The sequence below is a fragment of the Microcaecilia unicolor genome, chromosome 1 (assembly GCF_901765095.1).
Source record: "Microcaecilia unicolor chromosome 1, aMicUni1.1, whole genome shotgun sequence".
NCBI classification, from domain to species: domain Eukaryota; kingdom Metazoa; phylum Chordata; class Amphibia; order Gymnophiona; family Siphonopidae; genus Microcaecilia; species Microcaecilia unicolor.
The window spans coordinates 313230068-313251979 of NC_044031.1; the positions used below are offsets into that span (position 1 = coordinate 313230068).

At 41.6% G+C, this 21912-nt stretch overlaps 1 protein-coding gene across 1 annotated transcript in view; it reads left to right on the top strand.

Moving 5' to 3' along the window:
• Positions 1–1830: 1830 nt before the first annotated feature.
• Positions 1831–21912, top strand: part of RPS19BP1 (ribosomal protein S19 binding protein 1) — a 29928-nt gene continuing 9846 nt past the window's right edge. Inside the window, exons 1-2 of the mRNA XM_030208365.1 lie at positions 1831–1970; positions 20944–21114. Coding sequence (XP_030064225.1) covers positions 1910–1970; positions 20944–21114 — 232 coding nt within the window. The 5' untranslated portion in view covers positions 1831–1909. The remainder of the gene's footprint in view (positions 1971–20943; positions 21115–21912) is intronic.

A 21912-nucleotide genomic window follows, 5' to 3' on the forward strand; every position in this document is an offset into this window, starting at 1 on the left:
AAATGGTGTAGAGCCTAAATCATGACACACTACCTCTTGAAGGATCGTTATAAAATATGGTCGTTAATAAAAGGAGCTCATTGTGAACACTATCCACCCTAAAAAGGTGTTTAGTGGCTCTACATGAGAATTGTGATATGATCCCTTGTTTCATATTGTTGACGGTCTGCATTTTCCGTATGGGTGGTATATTGGTGTATTAGGTTCTGCCCAGTGTAATATTTATGATACAGTAAGGTTCTGAGTGTGTTTTTGCACAAATTTGTGCATAGTGTTTTGCAGTTGAGCGATTGTGGTTAGTATATGCTTTGAGCAACCACTTTATTCTTTGACATATGACACATATCTAATATCTAAAATTCTTTGACATTTGATACATATCTAATATCTAAATTTAATTAAAGGTATTAATTGTCAATGGGGTGGAGCTAGGGAGAGGTGCCAGACCGGGGACTGGAGGCGGGGAAGAGAGAAAAGTGGTGGACCGATTGGTATTAATTGCCTTCGGAGAAAGTCTTCAGCTAACAGAGCTTGAGGATCCTCATTAGCTAAAGTATTTATATTTTGAGGTGGAGGTTTGGCGGGGCAGAGATAATTTTGTGCCCACCCACTTTAGGCTCAGGCCCACCCAAAATTGGCTGTCTGGCTACGCCACTGCCTGTGTGACAAATGCATCTGAGTGTGACTAAATTTTGCTGGGGGGGGTAGAGAGAAAATTTTGTGCCCACCCAAAATTGGCAATCTGGCTACGCCACTGGATTACAGTAACATTAAGATGAACCCTTCAGGAAACAGGATATCCTCACTGAAATCTGGCCATCTGAACAGTGAAGAAAAATGGGCACAAACTAGAGTTTATTCTACCAGCTAAATAATTTTTCAAGCTGTTTTTGTGATATTCAATTGTTATTTCTTTACTCCTTCAACTTTTAAGGTACTGCCTATCCAACTGAAACAGCTTTGACTTGGTACTGGTCTCCGTATCTCAAAAAAGATATAGTAGAATTGGAAAAGGTACAGCGAAGGGCGACGAAAATGATAGTGGGGATGGGACGACTTTCCTATGAAGAGAGGCTGAGAAGGCTAGGGCTTTTTAGCTTGGAGAAGAGACGGCTGAGGGGAGATATGATAGAAGTGTATAAAATAATGAGTGGAATGGATCGGGTGGATGTGAAGCGACTGTTCACGCTATCCAAAAATACTAGGACTAGAGGGCATGAGTTGAAGCTACAGTGTGGTAAATTTAAAACGAATCGGAGAAAATTTTTCTTCACCCAACGTGTAATTAGACTCTGGAATTCGTTGCCGGAGAACGTGGTGCGGGCGGTTAGCTTGACGGAGTTTAAAAAGGGGTTAGATAGATTCCTAAAGGACAAGTCCATAGACCGCTATTAAATGGACTTGGAAAAATTCCGCATTTTTAGGTATAACTTGTCTGGAATGTTTTTACGTTTGGGGAGCGTGCCAGGTGCCCTTGACCTGGATTGGCCACTGTCGGTGACAGGATGCTGGGCTAGATGGACCTTTGGTCTTTCCCAGTATGGCACTACTTATGTACTACTAATATGGATGCAGCAGCTCGTCGTAGGTTTGCTTGCTTTGCCTTGAGTGTATGGCAATGACGACTGCGCGAGGGAGTGGAAACAGAGAATACCCAAATTGGCTTCCTTGCTTTCAGTGGACTAGATAGGCTCACTTCCACTCTTGTCTATTAAACCTCGTTGCTTTGCCTGCCACCGCACCGCCATTTTGACTGAACTCCGCAGGATACATTCTGGGAGTCACGCACCGCGCGAGGTCAGCGTGCGACAGTGTGCCATATTATATAAAGGAATTTGGTAGTTCCTTTTCCGGAAATAAGAGTGCTCGGTGAGGTGTCGCGTGTAGTGTTGGAGTTCTGCTCGGCGTAATGTCCGCTTCTCTACTGAGGAGGGGGCTTGAGCTCTTGGGAGCCGGGGAGCAGGCACGAGGTGAGCGACGGATCGGATTCTCTGTAACTGGTTACGTATGCGGGGTAAGGGAGTCGTTGAGAGGAGAAGAGGGGCTACTCCCAGTCCGCTACCTGTAGCTCTTCGGCACGCCTGCTGGGATTTGTAGTCAAGATCTTTGAACGGGACAGGACGAGCAGTGTTATGAGCTGTGGGTGGATGGGTACTGTTTGCACTTTTGGTTAATTTTATCCCATACGCTGCTAAGTTCATAGTAACCTTTACGGAATAATTCCAGAGTAAACCTTTCCATGAGTTATTTCTTGGGGGGGGGGGGGGGGGGGGTCTTCCTAGGGGAAATTAGGTATATGGAGGGCAGTTCTTTAACAGGCATCTTCATTTAGGTGCCCTGAGGGTACATGATATTCTGTAAAGGAGAATGCCAGCATAAATGCCATAGATAAATAAAAACGCAGTATTAATCCATCTAACGTTCAGGCATGATCACTTATGTTGCAAAATAACTCTCCTCTCGTGTGTCTGGGCAAAAAACTCTTTATTTGGGAGTCAATCCCCTTCTTATATACTCTATGAATATTCATGGATATTACATGTATTATCATTACTATTGGTTACATTTTGCTTACACAACCATGATCATGCATTGCTTACAAGAACAACTCTACATGAACAGCTCGTGAACCTGCTCAGGAATGTACAAACATCACCTGCTATTCTGCTACTTTCTCAGGAAAGAACAAAAACATCACATGCTAGATTCTCAGGAATATACAAAACATCATCTGCTGCCTGTATCCAAATACATTCTATCTACATCTCCACCTTTTTTTTTTTTTTTTTTTTTTTTTTTAATGAAATCTCCGTGGTGTGCCAGCTGGAGATGGAGGTGGAGATGTTTGTAATAGCTTATAAACATATTGAGCAGAGTGACGTGTTGGAGCGAATGGACGAGGAAAACATAAAGAAAAAAGGTTAGGAATGCATTGTATACAACAGCAAAAAATAGTGAAAACAAAAATACCAATGACTAAATACTGGATAATAGGGCGGAGCCAGGTCCAAGGGATCCATTGCCACAATTGATCCCATACATCAGAGAGTAGGTTATTATGAATAGTAATATGAGTAGTTAAATTCCGTAGGAAAGCTAATTGTTTGTCAATGGCCTTTGAATTGTCAGATAAATTAAAACAGCACATGTCCTGAAACTCTTCGCAACCATGATGGTTAAGTAATAAAAGATAATCAATGGCTGCTCGATTTTGTAAAACTCCATGACGTAATTGCTGTTGCTCAGCATTAAGTAAACTAATAGCAGTGGAGGTTGCATTGATTGATTTAATTGCCCAACAGGCTAATTCACGAATATTTTTTGCATTTGCCGCTGCCAATGCAGGGACACCTATTAATGAAAATGCAAGTGCCAGATATTCAGTTTGACTCAGAAATTTAACATTATCATTGCAATTGGCAGCAAGGGTCATACGCTTGGATCGCATATGTGAGGAGTTAGAAAATAAAATATGTTTACTGGGAAGTACCATAGTGAGTCGACTTAGACAGCATGTAGTACCATCAGATATATTAGCTGGAATATAATTAAAGGTATACATTCCACATGACCAAAACCAGCCAGGGGGTAAATGAGTAAATTTATAAATATATGAAACATTTTCGTAGGAGCTACAATTTAACAAAGTTGATCCAAAATTAACACAATTTGATCGGGTACAATTAACCATACGAGCACATGTCATATTGATACTAGCTATTTGATTGGTTCTCACATGCATTGCCAAAGTAGGCGGCAACAGGGTTTGTGTTCCCCAATTATGGTATTCATAAGAAGCATTTCGATAGGATGAATTAACAGGAAGCTGTGAATAAAACCAAGTATCATTTTGCATATCTTTAGGATCATGACATACTGGAATCAGGCAAGTTGCCAAAACTTCTCCAACTGCCTTTTGATGAGAAAGACAGAAATCAGTTTGGTTCAGTGAAATTGCAAACGCTTCCCAAATATTTTTTGTGGGAAGTAATTGTGACTGTCCACAAGGTATGTACAAACAACAACACAGTAGAAGCAATGTAATGGAATTAGCATTAAGCGCTGCAATAATAGCCACTACGAAGTTATCATCAGTCTTTTCAATATGAGCTTTTTCTAAAGTCTCTGTAGCTTGTTGACTCAAGGCTTTAATTTGTCCCCAAGTAACAGGAGCATTAGGTTGACGAGTCACTGACCGTTTGCGTGTTTGCATCTGCGGTCCTTGAAGGGTGAGTGTGAAATTGGGAATTGGGTTGTGAAGACCTTGATGCCACGACATGAGGTTTCACCCACTTTGCTGGAATCCACACCGGGCCAGAATCTGTTTGAACAGCAGCGTAACCACGACCCCAGGTAAGGAGAGGCACAGGGGAACTCCACTGATCAGAAGGTAGTTGTCGGTATATGACCAAAGGACGAGATAAAGGTGGGGCAGGAGTACGAAAATGTTGTTCAAATCTGGAAGAAAAAGTTTTTGTAGCAGGATTATTGATGAGATTGAGATGATTCAGTGTGTAAAGGATTTGTGCTAAGCATTCATCAATGCTTACTCTATGACGGAGAATACCGTCTTTTTTTGTAGTCAGATTACTTAAAGCAGTTTTCAGTGTGCGATTAGCACGTTCAACAATAGCTTGACCAGTGGAGTTATAGGGGATACCAAAAAGGTGCTCAATATGCCAGAGGGTCAGGAACTCCTGTAAGGAGGTGGAAGTATAAGCAGGGGCATTGTCTGTCTTGAGAGTTTTAGGAACACCCATGACCGCAAAAGCTTGGAGAAGATGAGAGCGGACATGAGATGTAGTTTCCCCTTTTTGTGCAGTGACCCACAAAAATCCAGAATGAGTATCAACAACCACATGAAGCTTAGACCATTGACCAAAAGGGGGAAAGTGAGTAACGTCCATTTGCCAGAGGCTATTAATTTCCAGACCACGAGGATTAACTCCAGGAAAAAAGGTAGTAGGAGCTGAAAAGGAACATTGTGGACAATTTTTGATAATAGCTCTAGCTTCTTCTAAAGAAATTTGAAACTGGCGAGCTAGGCTAGGTGCATTTTGATGATGAAGTTCATGACTGCAGTGTGCTGTGGAGAAAAAATGAAGATGGCGATCCGCTCGAGCATTCCCTTCAGACAGACCACCAGGAAAAGGTTGATGACTGCGGATATGACCTATAAAGAGAGAAGAAAGGCGATTCTCCAAGTAACCTTGGAGGGTTAACAGTAAAGCATAAAAAGAGGCATCCATTTTGAATGATACATAACTGTCGGGCATGCGACGGACAAGATTAGCACAATATTGACTGTCAACAATAAGATTCAGTGGTTGATCTGAAAATAAAGAAAGAGCCAGGATGATGGCAGCAAGCTCTGAACGTTGAGCAGAGGTTTGTGGAGAGGTAAATTTGACGTGCCATTTGTTCAGATTGTACCAAGTAACCACCCCACGAGTGGGACTACCATCTGTAAAGACGGTGAGAGCAGTAGGGAGTGGACGTAAAGAAATGGGATCATGAAGAGTGATTGGCAAAATGGATGTGCCCTGTATGCGAGGGTCTTTAGGATAGTGGCAATCTATAATACCAACATAAGTGGCTAAATAAATTGCAAGTCGTCGGAGAACTGAATCATTTTTTCCCACTGCCACAAAGAATGAGGAATGATGAGTTTAAGAATGTCGAAACCAGTCATGAATGTTGCTCGCTCTCGAGCTTTAGTAATCAGCAAGGCTAGTTGCTGGGGCCATTGTGTAATAGTAGAATGGAGAGTATTCTGTAAATAGACCCATTCTATCAATTTCGGAGGAGTTGTATCTTGATATAAGACACCAAACGGTTGTCGGTGGGTGGGGTCTTTGAGAACGCAAAAACAAAAAAGGGCAAATGCATCTCGTCTATCTGTCCATTTTGTTTGTAAGATTTGATCCAATTGTGACAGAATTGTTTGTTGCGATGCAGTGAGTGTAATTAATTCAGCAGGTGTTTTATGACCTTTTAATGCGAGAAACAGGGGTTGTAAAAATTCTGTAGGAAGTTTCAAGTAGGGACGTAACCAATTGAGATTTCCTAAAATCTCTTGTAATTGATGTAATGTCGTGGGAGACTGTAAATTGAGATGAGGAGCGACAGGTTGGGCTGCAGCTTTAGTCATACGGAAACCTAGATATAAATAGGGTTCCTTTTCTTGAACCTTCTCTGAGGCAATTGTTAATCCTGAGGAGGCCAAGATAGAAATTAAAGTAGATTTCCAAGAAGGGGGAAGAGTTATCCCTGCAATTAGTATATCATCCATATAATGATATACCAAAAGTTGAGGGAAATAGGCACGAAATGGTTGCAAGGCTTGATGAACATAGTATTGACAAATAGTGGGTGAATTTAACATTCCCTGGGGCAAAACTTTCCAACAATACCTAGTAGTAGGGTGTGCATTATTGTAAACAGGTACAGTAAAAGCAAAGTATTTATAATCTTTTTCCTGGAGAGGAATTGAAAAAAAAAACAATCCTTCAGATCTATAATAGCTAATTGATAATCATAAGGAATCAAATTAGGATTTGGAATACCACATTGTAACGGGCCCATTGGTTCTAAAATCGCATTAATAGCTCGTAGGTCATGTAAAAATCTCCATTTTCCGGATTTTTTCTTGATCACAAATACCGGAGTATTATATGGAGAATTGGTAGGCTCAATGTGATTTAATTGTAATTGTTCTTCCACCAATTGATGTAAAATCAACAGTTTTTCTCTGGTAATCGGCCACTGCTCTACCCAAACAGGTTTGTCAGTTTTCCATTCCAAAGGAAGAGAAAAAGACATATTTATGAACTGTTAATCAGGTAGGATCAATGATGCATCTAATTGTTCCAAAAGGTCACGACCCCATAAATTAAAGGGTACTTGTAAAATACAGGGCTTAATATGTCCTAGAACCTTGGTATCGTTAGGATATGTAATAGATAACCATTGAGAACTTTGGGAGGCTGACTGAGTTCCCCCTATTCCTGTCACATGTGAAGTATCTTCAATGGGCCATTCCACAGGCCATTGTTTATAAGCTATGACAGAAACATCCGCCCCGGTATCTAATATACCAACAAAGGGCTTTTGTTGCAATAAAAATTGAGCAGTGGGTCGTGCATTAGAAACCGGTTTTAAAACTGCACTTACCTGTCGCGTAGATCCAAAGCCCCCTGTACGAGAGACAGTAGAAGGAATAGGTGCTGTAAAATATGGTAAATAATTAATTGTGCCCACGAGTCCCCGGGAGAAATTGTTAAAGGTGATGAGGACCATACTTGAATTTTAACAATGCCTGTGTAATCAGCATCAATAACTCCAGGGATAACATGAATACCTGCCTTCGATGCAGAGGAGCGAGGTAATACTAAACCTACAGTAGCCGCTGGAATGGGTCCTTTAAAGGTAGTATTATATACCAAAACTTCATGAGGTAAGATGGCAGTTTTACATTCCGCTGCAATAAGGTCAATTCCTGCACTACCTTGTGTAGCAGTAGTACTATGAGCAAAAGACCCTTGCACTCCCTTTGGACCGAGGTTAGGAGTTAACCCGGAGCAAAGTTTTTTGGGGGTGGCGGTGTGGAATTAATTGGATTAGAGCGACATTGATTGGCCCAATGATATCCTTTTTGACATCGAGGACATTTTCGAGAAGGTCGTGAAGGTCCTTTTGCAAAGTTGGCACCCCCTCCTGGGGCTCTACACTGAGCTCGAAAATGTCCTGGTTTCTTACAATTAAAACACGTCCCCTGTGGCTTATTACCTTTTTGTATAGCTCCTGCTAACAAATTCATAGAATAACCATGAGTCCCCACATCTGCACATGCGCTCAATAAATCTGCTAAAGTAATTCCTGGGCGATGAGCTACAGTCTGCAATGCCTTTTTGCAATCTGAATTTGCATTTTCTTGGGCTAATTTAATCAATAACTCTGTTTGCGCATCAAGATTATCAATTTGCCTAGTTACAGCTTCCTGCAATCGATTAACAAATTGAAGGTAAGATTCGGTTGCACCCTGTTTAATTGATGCAAAAGATTTTGTTGGTTTATTCCCTTCTGGTGTTCTTTTAAATGCTCGCAAGATACAAGTGCCTATGGCTTGAAAACAGGTATCGTTTTGTTGAATTTGCATATCAAGGGTTGAAAATGGTCCCGATCCATAAATTTGATCAGGCACCAAATTAGTCCCAGTGATAAGTTGTGCTGCTTGCTTATATTCATTATCCCACACTACATATTGCGCAGGAGTTAACAGCATACGGAAAAGGTCTTTCCAATCTTTTGGAGTCATTAAGTAACCGTTACTAATCCCTTCTATCATGCCTTGAACAAATGAACTTTTTAAACCTGATTCTACGATAGCTCTACGTAATTCTCTCAAAACTTGATAAGGTAGAGCAGTCCATTCTGCATGATGTGTTTCGTTCCCTGCCTCTATTGTTGTAGTTCTAGTAACTGGGTATAAATTAGGATTAGGTTCCGAATTATCCCATAGATCATCGTTCCAAATGAATTCACCATTTTTTCGTGCTTGCTGTATACCTAATTGAATTAAACTAGGTCGTTCTACGCTCTTTGGTGTTTTGGTAATAATAACGCTATCATTAGCGTTGTTGTTTTGGATATTTTCAATTGGTTTATTAGGGGTAGTAGTAGTAAAGTCAGGAGTTTTGTTTTGCTCTTCCCTTCCCATATCGGTGGCCAGCCGACAAGAAGGAGGAGAAGGTGTAGGTCCAAGAGTCGCGGGAGGTAAAAGAGACCAGGTCTTGCCTGGCAATTTGTTGGATATATTTTCGTTAGTAATGCCTGTCAATCCAGAAGAGAGAATTACTATAATAGAATATATCTCTCTCCAAGTCAATAATATAGGAGTCGAAACTCTAGGCTCTAAACGAAACTGCTGCCCTATCTTTTCCCATGTTTGAGGATCGAATGATCCCTTCTCTGGATACCAGGGACATTGACAAACTATTTCCTCAATTAAACGCTCTATATCTTTAAGAGTTATTGGATTTCGGGAGGAACCATATCTTTGCGTTATAGTATATAGCTCCTGTGCATGTTGTTTATGTGATGATGTTAAATTTCCCCCCATACTTACAGTGTTCCGTAGAAGGAATGGCGCGCTGACTGTTCCAGTCATAGTAAGTACGTCACGTTTTCACCGATCACGTCGGGGATCACCAGATGTTGCAAAATAACTCTCCTCTCGTGTGTCTGGGCAAAAAACTCTTTATTTGGGAGTCAATCCCCTTCTTATATACTCTATGAATATTCATGGATATTACATGTATTATCATTACTATTGGTTACATTTTGCTTACACAACCATGATCATGCATTGCTTACAAGAACAACTCTACATGAACAGCTCGTGAACCTGCTCAGGAATGTACAAACATCACCTGCTATTCTGCTACTTTCTCAGGAAAGAACAAAAACATCACATGCTAGATTCTCAGGAATATACAAAACATCATCTGCTGCCTGTATCCAAATACATTCTATCTACACACTTACACGAGCCATACAGCTGGTGTAACAAGAGTGCCTAGGGGGCTAAAAAATTTTTAAAGAGAAAAACATCTAAGAAGTGTAATAAACCACCATTTCAATGGATTTCTTCTCAAAATGTCCAATCTGTATCAGGGGCATAGCCAGACTTCGGTGGGAGGGGAGTCCAGAGCCCGAGGTGAGGGGGCACATTTTAGCCCCCCGCCATTGCCGACCCCCCCCCCCATTGCTGACCCACCGCCACCTTTCACGACCTCCCGATCTATCTCTCGACCCCCCCCCCTCCCGCCACGAACCCTCCCCCACCTACCTTCGCTTTTGCTGGCGGGGGACCCCAATCCCCGCCAGCCGACGTTCTCTTTGTCCTGCAGTCAGTGCAAAAAAAGTCTTTGTTCTGTTGCATGCTGATGTCCTGCACGTGCAACAGAGCAAAGAGTTTTTTTGCACTGACTGCAGGACAAAGAGGACGTCGGCTGGTGGGGATTGGGGTTCCCCGCCAGCAAAAGCGAAGGTAGGCGGCGGGGGAGGTTTCGTGGGGAGGGGGGTCCAGGACGAAATCCACAGGGGGCCAGGCCCCACATAGCTACGCCACTGATCTGTATTTTCAAAACCATGCATTTCGTCTGCAGTGCATCCAACTCACAAGGGGGTGTGTCAGGTGCATTTTGAAGGTGGGATTGGGGCATGCCTAACACTTGGATGTTTTTCAGCCATAATGGAAGAAAACCAAAATGTCTAAGGCAAAAACTTCAAGGTTTTTGTCTAGACCTGTTTTCCTAACAAGATACAAAAAGGTGCCCTAAATGACCACTGGAGGGATTCAGGGATGTCCTCCCCCTTACTCCCCCAGCGGTTACTGACCCCCCCCCTCCCCCCCCCCAAAAAAAAAAAATGTGAGTACAAATAGTACTCAGCCTCTATGACACCTCAGAAGTTATAGCCAGGTCCATTAGAGCAGCATGCAGGTCCCTGAAGTAGTCTAATGGTGGGTGCAATGCCCTGTAGACAGAGGTGGACCCAGGCCCATACCTCCCCCTACTTGTTACACTTGTGATGGAAACTGTAAACCTCCAAAACTCACCAGAAACCCACTGTACCCACATGTGCCCCCTTCACCCATAAGGTCTATTATAGTGGGTACAGTTGGGGGTTATGGGTGGGTTTTGGAAGGCTCAGCAGACAAGATAAGGGAGCAACGGTGAGATGTGTATCTGGGAGCATTTATATGAAGTCCACAGCAGTACCCCTAGGGTTCCCGATTGCTCTTCTGAGATATTTGGTGGAACAAAAATGCTGGCCCCTCCTACATCCCAGTGACTTGATTTTGTGCGTTTTTAACTTGTGCATTTTTTTTTCAAAAATGGCCCAAAAAGATAAACGCACAATGCTCAAAACCTTATTCGAAATGGTGGTATCAAAAAAAAAAAAATAGACTTTTCTTTTTTCAAAAATGGGAATACAGTGTACTCCATTTAAGTGCATGTCGGATAAGCGCATGCTCTGTTTAACTGCATGCCGTACTTCGGTCCCGTTTTTGGTGCCATCAATTTCTATGGGGATGAACTTCGGTCCCGTTTTTGGTGCCATCAATTTCTATGGGGATAAACTTCGGTTTAGCTCACCACTAATAAGTGGAAGATTCGCTTACATGCATGGTTTAAGACCGCTTCTCTGCAGGGAAGATGCCACATAAGCGCGTGCATGGAATATGGAAGCCAATTGGGGCGTGACAACCAATGAGATTTCAAATTTACTGCCCCTTTTAACTGCCACAGGCAGAATAAGCAAAAGAATGTTGTTAGAGTGTACACTGGGGTCGTCGTCGTTGCAGCGGAACTGTAAGACTTTAACAGTGGCTGAACGAACAGAAGTTCTTAAAAAATTAGAAAACAAAGTCAAGCATCTATTGCTAAAGAATATGGTGTCAATCCCAGTCAAATTTCACGTGTCTTGAAGCAGAAAGACCAGCTTCCGGAAGACTGTCAAAACAATACAAATCCACAATGGAAATGAAAACAGGCGGGAAAAGCTGAGGAGGTAGAAGATGCTCTTCGGTGGTTTTCTTGAGTCAGGAGCAGACAGTTTCCTGTCAGTGGTCCACTGCTTATGGAGAAAGTTAGCTGAAAGTCTTGGACTAACTGAATTCAAAGCCACTGTTGGATGGTTGGAAAGATGGAAGGAGAGGAACAACATAAAATTCAAGAAAAAGTATAGTGAGAAACAAGACGCTGATGACTTTGGTACTTAAAATTGGGTTGTTTCAGTTCTTCCTACCATCTTGAACAAGTTTGCACCTCGTGACATTTTCAATGCTGACGAAAACGGTCTCTACTGGCGAGCAATTCCTGATGGAACACTTGCATTCAAACATGCCAAAACTACTGGAGGTAAAACGTCGAAGGGCCGACTGACGATCCTCCTTCGCTGCAATATGGATGGGAGTGAGAAATTGGAACCCCTCGTCATTGGAAAGAGCAAACAGCCCCGTTGCTTCAAGAAAGTTAAGTGACTTCCTGTGTCATACGAGGCTAATGCAAATTCATGGATGACTGGAGAAATTTGGAAGCAGTGGCTAAAGAAGTTAGATACTAGAATGTGGGCACAAAAGCGTCAGATTTTGTTGCTTTGTGATAATTGTGCTGCACACAGGGATGATGTCAGGCTGTCTAACGTCAATGTGGTCTTCCTGCCACCAAACACTACCTCTCTGATCCAACCTATGGATCAGGGCATAATAGCCAATTTCAAACAACATTATCGGGCTCTTGTGCTACCTTGTCTGATCAGCGTTATGGATGACCAGACTGGCAAGGATAATCGTGCTGTTGAACTGGCTCGTAATCTATCACTGTTTGATTCCCTACATATGCAGAAAGAAGCCTGGAATCATGGTACACAGGCAACCATTGTGAACTGCTACAAGCGGGCAAGCTTTCTTAAGGATGTGGAGAGGGACGAAACAGATGCAGCTGTTGCAAACGTGTCGGATGAACAGGTTATTGACATCCCAGCCGGTGTTACTGAAGAGGAGTTTCATCACTACGTAGCTGTTGATTACGATCTACAAACAGCTGATGACAGCACTGATGTCGAGATATGCGCCTACACGCAGGCAACAACGGCTGATGAAGAAACAGGATGAAATGAGCAGGAACCTCCACCTGTCACTTTTGCAAGAGCGCTGGACAGTCTCAACACCGTGCGGGCCTATCTGGAGGCCACTAGATGTCAGTGCTATGACAGGTTTTACCGTCTGACAGACGTAGTCTATGGAACTCACAGACCCAATAGTGTACAGAGGACTATAACTGATTACTTCAAGTAAGCCTAATGTCAGTTAACGGAGATGGTATACTGTACATATGTTTATCAGAATGTCCAGCTTCTTTGGGTCACAACGGTTAAGTGCACGCTCCGGTTAACTGCATGCATTTCTTTGGTCCCAGACCCTTGCACTTAAGCGGATTGCACTGTATTTACTATTCGGATTTGGTATGTTTAGCACAAAACGTCCAAAGTCCGACTTAGATACGCTATCGAAAATGCTCCTCCACGTGTGGTTGTAAAACTAGGGGCATACTGGCATGTACATGCACATATAAATATGTGTGTATGTCAGGCACCCAGGTTAGGTAGACTTGCCTGCATAAGGTATTGCCTACAATGATCACAAACTGATTGGTTCGGTATGTCCCTTATAACCTGGAATTATCTTATAGCTCTTGTTTCTGCATTAGAGAGTAGCAGTATTACTGAGCTCTGTCAGTACAATGTGGAGGCCTAGTGCTACACAGTTGGCTGGGGTGAAGTTGCTGCAGACGCAGGTAGCCTTCACAGCTCCTGGGAAAAGAGGGGAGTGGTCACTGTACAGTGAGTGGCGACACCCAAAGCCTAGATTTAGAGCCTGCGATTACAGGTTCTGGTAAGAGCTTCTAGCAGAGGACTGGCCCAGAAATGAATGGGCTATAATGGATTCCTACTTTAAAAGTCATATAAGTAGTGGTAGTTACAAATGAAGGATTGTGGTGTTCTGTGCCTGGAATTGACTTCCTAAGATGGCACCTCATTTCCTCTCTGGCCCTATTCAAATCCAGGATAAAAGCCCACCTTTTTGAGGCTGCCTTTAAATCTTAACCTCTTATGTTTTTAAATCGTTCTCAAAATACATGAAACTGCCTAATGTCTTAGTTGTCCTGTATGCCTGTCTTGAACAGGTTGTAAGTTCTGTTCAGTAAGGACTGCCTGTTATGCGATTGTGTGCAGCACTGCATATGTCTAGTAGCATTATAGAGATAAATAGTGCCAGATCCCTGGTTTCCAGAATCTTTATAATAGACATGATCCAAGAACCAGTTTGGCTTGTAGAATGTGGTTATTTGGCGGAGTCAAGATACTACTACTACTACTACTATTTAACATTTCTAAAGCGCTACCAGGGTTACGCAGCGCTGTACAATTCAAACATAGAAGGACAGTCCCTGCTCAAGGAGCTTACAATCTAAAAGACAGGTGTACAGTCTAGAGACAAGTGTCCAGTCAAAGACAAGTGTAGAGTCCGACTAATAGGGCATACTATATTTCACGGAAGGTTAGGTGCCGAAAGCAGCATTGAAGAGGTGAGCTTTAAGCAGAGATTTGAAGATGGGTAGGAAGGGGGCTGGCACCTTGATTGCGCCTGATCCAGTGTCTCCTGAATTCTTCTTGCAATTTACTTGATGCCTCCGAAAAAGAAGAGGAAAGTGGTTGTCCACACCCCTATAGCTTTTGTTTCCTCTTGACGCACAAACTGGAATAAACGGGGAGCCAGTGGCTCCTGCTGCGGCTCTTCAGGAATGAAATTTGAGCCGCCTGGGAGATGAGAATTTTTTTTCAGCCCCTGTTCTCAGCCTGTAGTTGCAAATAGTTCTGCAAGGCAGTTGCTTGGAGCAGAGGGGGAAGCGCCCATGTTGGAGGTCGATGATCAAGTTTGGACAGGACTGGTTGCACCTACAGAGCAAGAGAGTGGCCCTAGGAGTGTTGCTTTAGTCTTAGAGGGAACCTGACCCGTAACTGGAGGGGCCCAAGTGGCCCTAAGATGACATCTATCCGGGTACCTTTAGTGGAATCTTTTGCCCCCTCCCCCCTTTGCAAAGACTAACAGTCATCATTTTGGATTCTTTGTGGAATGTGTTAGTAAGACTTGATTCTTCTGTGGCTGCTTGTTCTACTGATTTAAAAACACTTGCAAAAGAATTGCAGAATAAAACTCGGGTAACTGAGCAACAGTTAGACACAGAAGGGGAAAATTGATTCCCTGGAACGAGAGCGGGAAAATTGGTTCCCTGGAACGAGGGGTGGAAAGTATGAAGTCAGTCAATATTACTTTGATTAAGGATAAGACTTTAGCAAATAAAAGGATTGAGGTTTTGGAAAATTACACTAGACGTCTTAACCTTAGGATCTTAGATTAAAAAGTCCAAAATATAACACCGTTAGACCTTTTTAAAAAAGTATTTGACTGAGAATTTGAAGATTTTATCAGAGTTACTACCACCCATAGCCAGAATCTATTATATACCTTCCAAGTCTGGAATACAGCCTCCGATTGAAACTATGGGAAATGCATCTGTGGACGTAGCTGATTCTAATGTGGCAACTAGATTGGCCTCTGAAGGTCCTTTGGTTGTTGGGAAAGCAACCTTATTGATTAGTCTGGTATTTGAACAATACTTGGATATGATACTTCATCTCTGTTTTCACAATATGCGGACTCTATTTATGGGACAAAAAAATTGGACTTCTCTTGATCTAGCGAGATCAACTCAGGAGCGTAGAAAATGTTTCTTAGCCATGAGGGCAGAGACACGAAGCCCGGGTGCTGTGTTTTTCATTACATATCCTTGTAAGTGTTTAGTGAAGTACTTAGGTACTTCCTATATATTCTATGTCCCAGATCAATTGAAATCCTTTTTAGATGCTAAGAAATCGTTGATTCCAATTACTTCCACAGTTGTATCCAATGTAGGTGACCCTGGCTGAATTGAAGATATGATTTGTCGTGTGGTGTTAAAGCCTTTTCCTTTTTCTGGAATTGCCATCAATAGAATGCTGTACTAGCACCCCCATCTTTTGTGGTCAAGTGGAGTTTTTGCCCCTTTTATTTTATATCTTTTATTGATGCCTATGTACTTGATATGTCACCAACTCATGCTTGTTCTGTTATGAAAATTGCAATAAATAAAAATATTTAAAAATAGAATGTGGTTACTTGACAAATGGGTCAGGTTTCTTGCACGCAAGGATCAGAATTTGCCATCCCTGCAGCAGTGACCAGTTGGCTTCATTTCTCAAATGAATGCAGATCTACTTTTTCCCCCTGACTATGTAAAGACTAATGTTCCATGGCACGTATCTGGATAAGAGCAGCTCCTAACCAGATTAGAGTCACTCACTGGGGCAATATCCAGATAAAAGCACTGCAGATATTTACAGGGTGGTCAGGGGGAGGAGCTGCAAGTTAATCCGGGTATCACTGATAGTTATTTAGTTACTAGCTCTGAATATCTGGACAACTTAAGGTAGCAAAATAGTGTCCTATCCAGCCCAGGAAGGAAAATACACCCAAAAATCTCTTCTACAATAGGAAAGAAAAACCATGGAAAGGATCACTCTGGAATCATCCTGGATAGGACACTATGGATTTAGCAGCATATGGGATAAAATTAACAACAAAACAAAAAAAACTCGGCCATGCAGACAGTTATCCAGCTACCACTGCCGAATATCGGCAGTACCCAGCAGCCACTGTATATTCTGATATTCAGCACTGGTATCTAATGTAACCCAGCACTGAATATCTGGCTATAAGTTTTCAACACTGCAGCTGGATTTAGTAAAGCAGAACCAACCACGGAGTTTAAATATCGGGGGGAATAGACTTCTTGTGTACATCCTAAAACAAAAACATTTCTGTGTCTGCTGTTGGGGTAAAACAAGAATTGGATTGGCTTGTCCTGTAGAAAGGACAATTAGCCCCCTGGCCTGGGTATTTTAAAATATATCAGATTATTTCAGCTTCAAAAATGCACATGCTTAGAGGACTACACAGGACTAAGGATTGTTTAGCCTACTTTTGCCGGTACAGGATGTACTTAATTGCAAAAAGGAATGCCACAGAATGCTCAGAAAGGGCTGTTAAACCAATAGTGTCCTCTTGTCTCTTTGTGTCCCCAGCTAAATGAGAGCTAGGGCTCCAGTCTGGTGCTGTGGAGCTTCTATCACTGGATTTCTTATAGCCCTGGGACCAGCTAAACAGCAAGGTCTACAAACACCAGGACTCACCCAAAATGACTCCCTCATAGTACTGGCAAGTCAGCAGTTTTGCTATTTTGTCTGCATCCAACTTGCTTTAGTCCAGTCATGGCAGCGACGGTCATAGAAGCATTGATAATGACGGCAGATAAAGGCTATATGGAGGCGTATTTTCAAAGCACTTAGACTTGCAAATTTACATAGGTTACTATGGACCTTTGTAAGTCAGTTTGCTTTGAAAATGAGCACCATAGTGATGCTGTTAACTACAAGCTCCATCAAAGATGATTTTAAATGGTGTGCTCTAATTTTTCTGAGGGAAATGGTTGCTGAAAAATAAACATGTGCTTTCAATTAGAGGCCAACCAAAACCAAAATTGCAGCCCAAACTCATCACCTGGTTTCAGCTGAAACTCAAGTTTGGTTGTATGAATGTGAACCAGTGAGGGCCACTGGGGATTGTCTGTTCTTGCAGTCTGCATCCCTCTGCTAAACTCACAATATCTAAGCCATAATATAATAATTTAAATAATGAAAGGCTGTATTTTATCTCTAAGCAAAATAGCCTGTATATAATAAATGTAAACCACTTTGGTTGTACATGGACCGCAGCTAAAGAAAACTGAAACTAAAAACCATGGTGCTTTTTACAGTGGTTGATTTTGTTCCACACTTTGCGTGACAGCTGCCATTATAACTCCACAGAGAAGCTAATTCCTAAGGAACTTATTCCAAATTTATAGACTTAAATTCCTTCTAAAATTTTGTATCAAAAGCATTTATTTGGAGCACTCTGTTTACCATGTAAACTATTGTGCAAGATCATAACTGCATTACTTGTAATTACAGTGCAAAAAAAAAAAATACATATATAATGTGGCATGTGTTCCTCCCCCCCCCCCCCACCCCCCGGACCTTACATTCCCTGGTGGTCTAATGGTGCAATTGGGGCAGGAATGATACCCCAGTTGTGGCAGGCATTTTGAAAGCAGAGCTGGAATGGGCAGGAGTAACTGGGGATTGCTCCTGCCCCAACTACAGCCCAATACCAACAAAGATTATAAGATAGGCCCACGGTGACCAACAGGTTGGGGGAGAGGCATTCGGGGGGGGGGGGGGACAACTGTTAAGGGGGAAGGAGATAAATGGAGGAAAGCACAAATTTTCAGCTTCCACCAAAAGCGCATGGTTATTTCCGGCCAAAACTGAAAGCATGGCTGAAAATTAAAATAACCCTTCTGCCAAAACTGGGAATAAAACTGATTTTGGGCTGGGTTTGGTGCCGTAGCTGAAATTTGGTCGGCCTCTACTTTCAATAAAGTAAGCAGTGCCAATAAAGAACACACACCGGAGAAGAGCATTCCAAAGAGCCAGTCCTGTCACCATTAAAGAGTGAATCATGATAGATATCAAGCAACCCCTTATCAGCAGAGCGTGTGCTATCTTATAAATCTTCAAAGCTGCAGTGACCCAAGCTGGAGTATCATCATGTAAAGCCTTAAAAATAAGAGTATTTTAAAATGAATTCTCCACTCAACTGGCAGCCAATGCAGATGAAATCATATAAGTGAAATGTGTTCAAAACGAGAGATGTTACAGTTTAATTGTGCTATATCATTTTGAGCAACTTGCAGTGCTCGAAGTAAATTCTAGGGGAGACAGAGTAGAAGTGCATTACAATAATCAACAGAAAAATGAATGCTTGTACAACTGTTCAAAAATCTGCAAAACTAAAAGGTCACAGAGGGGTCACAGGGATTTCAATTTAAAAAAATATCTCTGAACTACATTTCTAAAATGAAATATTTTAGGATTACTTTGGATTCTACCTTGTCCTTAAAGCCTCAAAATCAGCATTGCTGAAACCTGATACAAGTAAAACCTGTGTCTTAGTAATCGTTAAGACAAAATTTATTTGCACTTAACCAGGATTTTATAGTTTGCAAACATAATACCTGAGACGTAATGCAATATGATGATGATCGTTAAGTAGGGAAAAAAATTGTAAATCATCTGCATAAAGATAACTTGTTCCCAGACAACCAAGAACTCTATAGAGTGGTACCATGTAAATGTTGAAAATGAAAGAAGATGGGGCTGAACCCTGAGGAACACCGGAATAAATTCACATCCAACAAGGTTCTCCAGGACTAGCTCTGACTTGAAACTCACAGTTTTCCAAAAATGAAGTAAGCCAACTCAAAACTGCAGCAATTCCTAGGCAAACCAAACACTTCTATATATATAAAACTCACCCTCAACGTTCTATTGGCTTCTGACGTCACTGAAGCCAAGGTTCGTATGTTCGAAGCTCTGAAGCCTCGAAAATCAGTCTCTGGGCCCCGCCCTCGCGTCAAACATTATGACGTTGGAGGCGGAGCAATTCACCAACATCGACGACGGTTGGGGGGGGGGGCACAGGAAAGCCTTGCTAGCGCCCGTTTCATTGGCTCCAGAAATGGGCCTTTTTTTACTAGTCCATCATAATTGATGGTTAATGATGTCAAAGAAGCAGCAATATGTAAGTTTAGCATGAGAAATAGTACCCAGATCAAAACCCTCAGTGAATAGAATCCAAAATAGAAATCAATAAGGTTTCTGTGTTATACTTGTATCAAAAGCCAAATTGGCATGGATCCAGAATACCTTTTTCCTTCCACAAAGGTTTGCAGTTGCAATAAAGCTAATTTCGCAATCACTTTGGCTAACAGTGGCAAATTTGCCGTGTTTTTAGGCTTGACAATAGTTGTTTTAATGGGATTGGTAATACATCTTCGCTAAATAATGTATTTAGAATAGGGACAATTGGCACAGCAATATTGTCACAAAGGGACTTCTTGATGGCTGTTGGAACAAATATTCAAAGAACATGATGAGTTATTTAATGAATGAATAACTTCAGAAACTTGAGCAGTTGTCACTTCAGAAAGAGAGTCCCATTTCACAGTATCATTAAATCAGCATCGACATAACGTAAAACAGATGGATCAAATGAAGTAACAATATTAATCTTTTGGTGAAACTAAACAGCAAATTTCTGACAAGAGGCATAGCTATAGTTGAAGGTGTGAAACCTGAAACCGTTTTAGAAACTACATCGAATAGTTCTTCGGTACTAGAGGATACTGGTTGAATTTTGGTGATCAGAAAATTCTTCTTCGCAAATGTAGTAATTTTCTGATAAATATCTATCGGAGCCCTATTTTCTGGAATGGGATTTTTTTTACGCCAAGCTTTCTCAAGCCTACGTAAAAAGCATTTTTCATCTGTCAGCTGTGCTGTAAACCATAGAACAGATCTTTTTGAAGGTGCGGTCTCCAGAATTGTACACAACCCTCATCTGGAGGCTACTCTCATCTAGAACCCTGAAAACATGAGCTGTAACTTACTCCCTCCTCCACCCAGAGTCTGGGAATACTACATCTCCAGCATCCCCAGCAATTAGCAACTGAAATGCGTTATTCTCCTCCCTTCTTGTTTCTGCTTTTGCTTTTAAAGAGGGCCCATAGAGATGTAAAATATTTTAAAGAATATTTATTTACTGGTTTACTTATTTGAGGCAACCTATTCATTCAGAAAATTAGTGGTGGAACTGTATTTAAATGTAAGTATAGAATCAGTTCAAATCAACAAACCCTTATATGGGGAGAGTAAACATCTAAAACACAAACCTTCTATTAAAATGAATATAGAAAGAAACTTAGCTAAACAGTATGCATGTAGAATGTAAAACATTAGTCAGAAAGAGTCCACAGTCAGGAGATACAAAACTCAAGAAAACAAAGCAGTATGGTAAAAAGTCTTTAATAATGTTTAGTTTATTTGCTGGTAGAAAAGTCACCTGTCTGACTTGGCCATGTTAGGCTTTTTACCATACTGCTTTGTTTTCTTTAATTTTTTCCAACTGTATCTCCTGACTGTGGACTTGTCTGTTGGGGTTTTTTTTTTTTTTTGCCTCTTTTTGACTGTTTTACAATTTACAGGTTACATTGCATTTATGTTGAATATGTTAAATATTGCAGACTTACAGGGTCAAAACCTTAACATTCCCGCATTGTTGTGTGTGTACAGAAACACTAAAATACTAAGTAGAAATTCATTGAATCCATGCAGGTAAAGATTCTGTTGTCACAAAGAAAGGAAAAAGATCCACAGTGGAACATGGCTTAGAGCTCAGTAGCCACAAGACTGGGCTGAAGAAGAGGCCGCCACGACAAGTGACAGCTCGAAGCCATCAGCAGACTGTAACTGGTGTGAAAGGCCGAGTGGTTAAGTCTGCCATAAGTAAGAGCATTTAGCACTTAATTGCATGTGCAGGTCCCAGGGATCTTGCAACATTCAGAGAGAGATCCCTCATGATGAGGGCATTGCCTGTGTTCTTTAATGTCTCACCCTGCAAAGAGATTTTTTGTGGATATCCCCCAGCTTTGATGGGTGCATTAGTTCCAGAGAAAATGCAGCTATTGATGGCAAAATAGTCAAAGAAATGGGGAGGGGGAGCCATGATTTATCCCTACCTCCTTTAGTGCAGTTATGAGTTTTGTTGCTTGATGATGCTGTCGATAAAAAAACTCCTTTTCCATCTTCTACACTTTTTCTGAAGCTGGCTCAGAATGTGTCTGTAGAAAGCAGTCTATGTGTCTCAATATAATTTATGGTGATGAAGCAGCACACTGGCTGATCTTCCCTTAGAGTATGGTGACTGTTTACTTTTATGGTACAAGCTGGTTTGAGAAACAGTTGTCCTCATGTAGATATAAAGAAAAGAGAGAAAAAAAAGTTAGACTCTTGAGTTTGGATGAAGGTTACCAACGTACGTTTTGTCAATCTCTCCCTCCTTATTCAAAAGTTTTCTAAGAAATTGCTTCTTTTGCATCCTTTGCTCGACTTGAACCAAGGTAAGATGGCATAAAGAAGCAGACTTGATAGGTGCTTACTTAAATGAACTCTTTCATTTGGTTTTTAGTGATATTGGTCCAACTTAGGGGGGGGGGGGGGGGGTTGTGTGTGTGTTAAAAATTTTTTTTAAGTATTTCAAACATACAGCTTTTATATTTTTATCTTCTGCTTGTAACTCAGCAA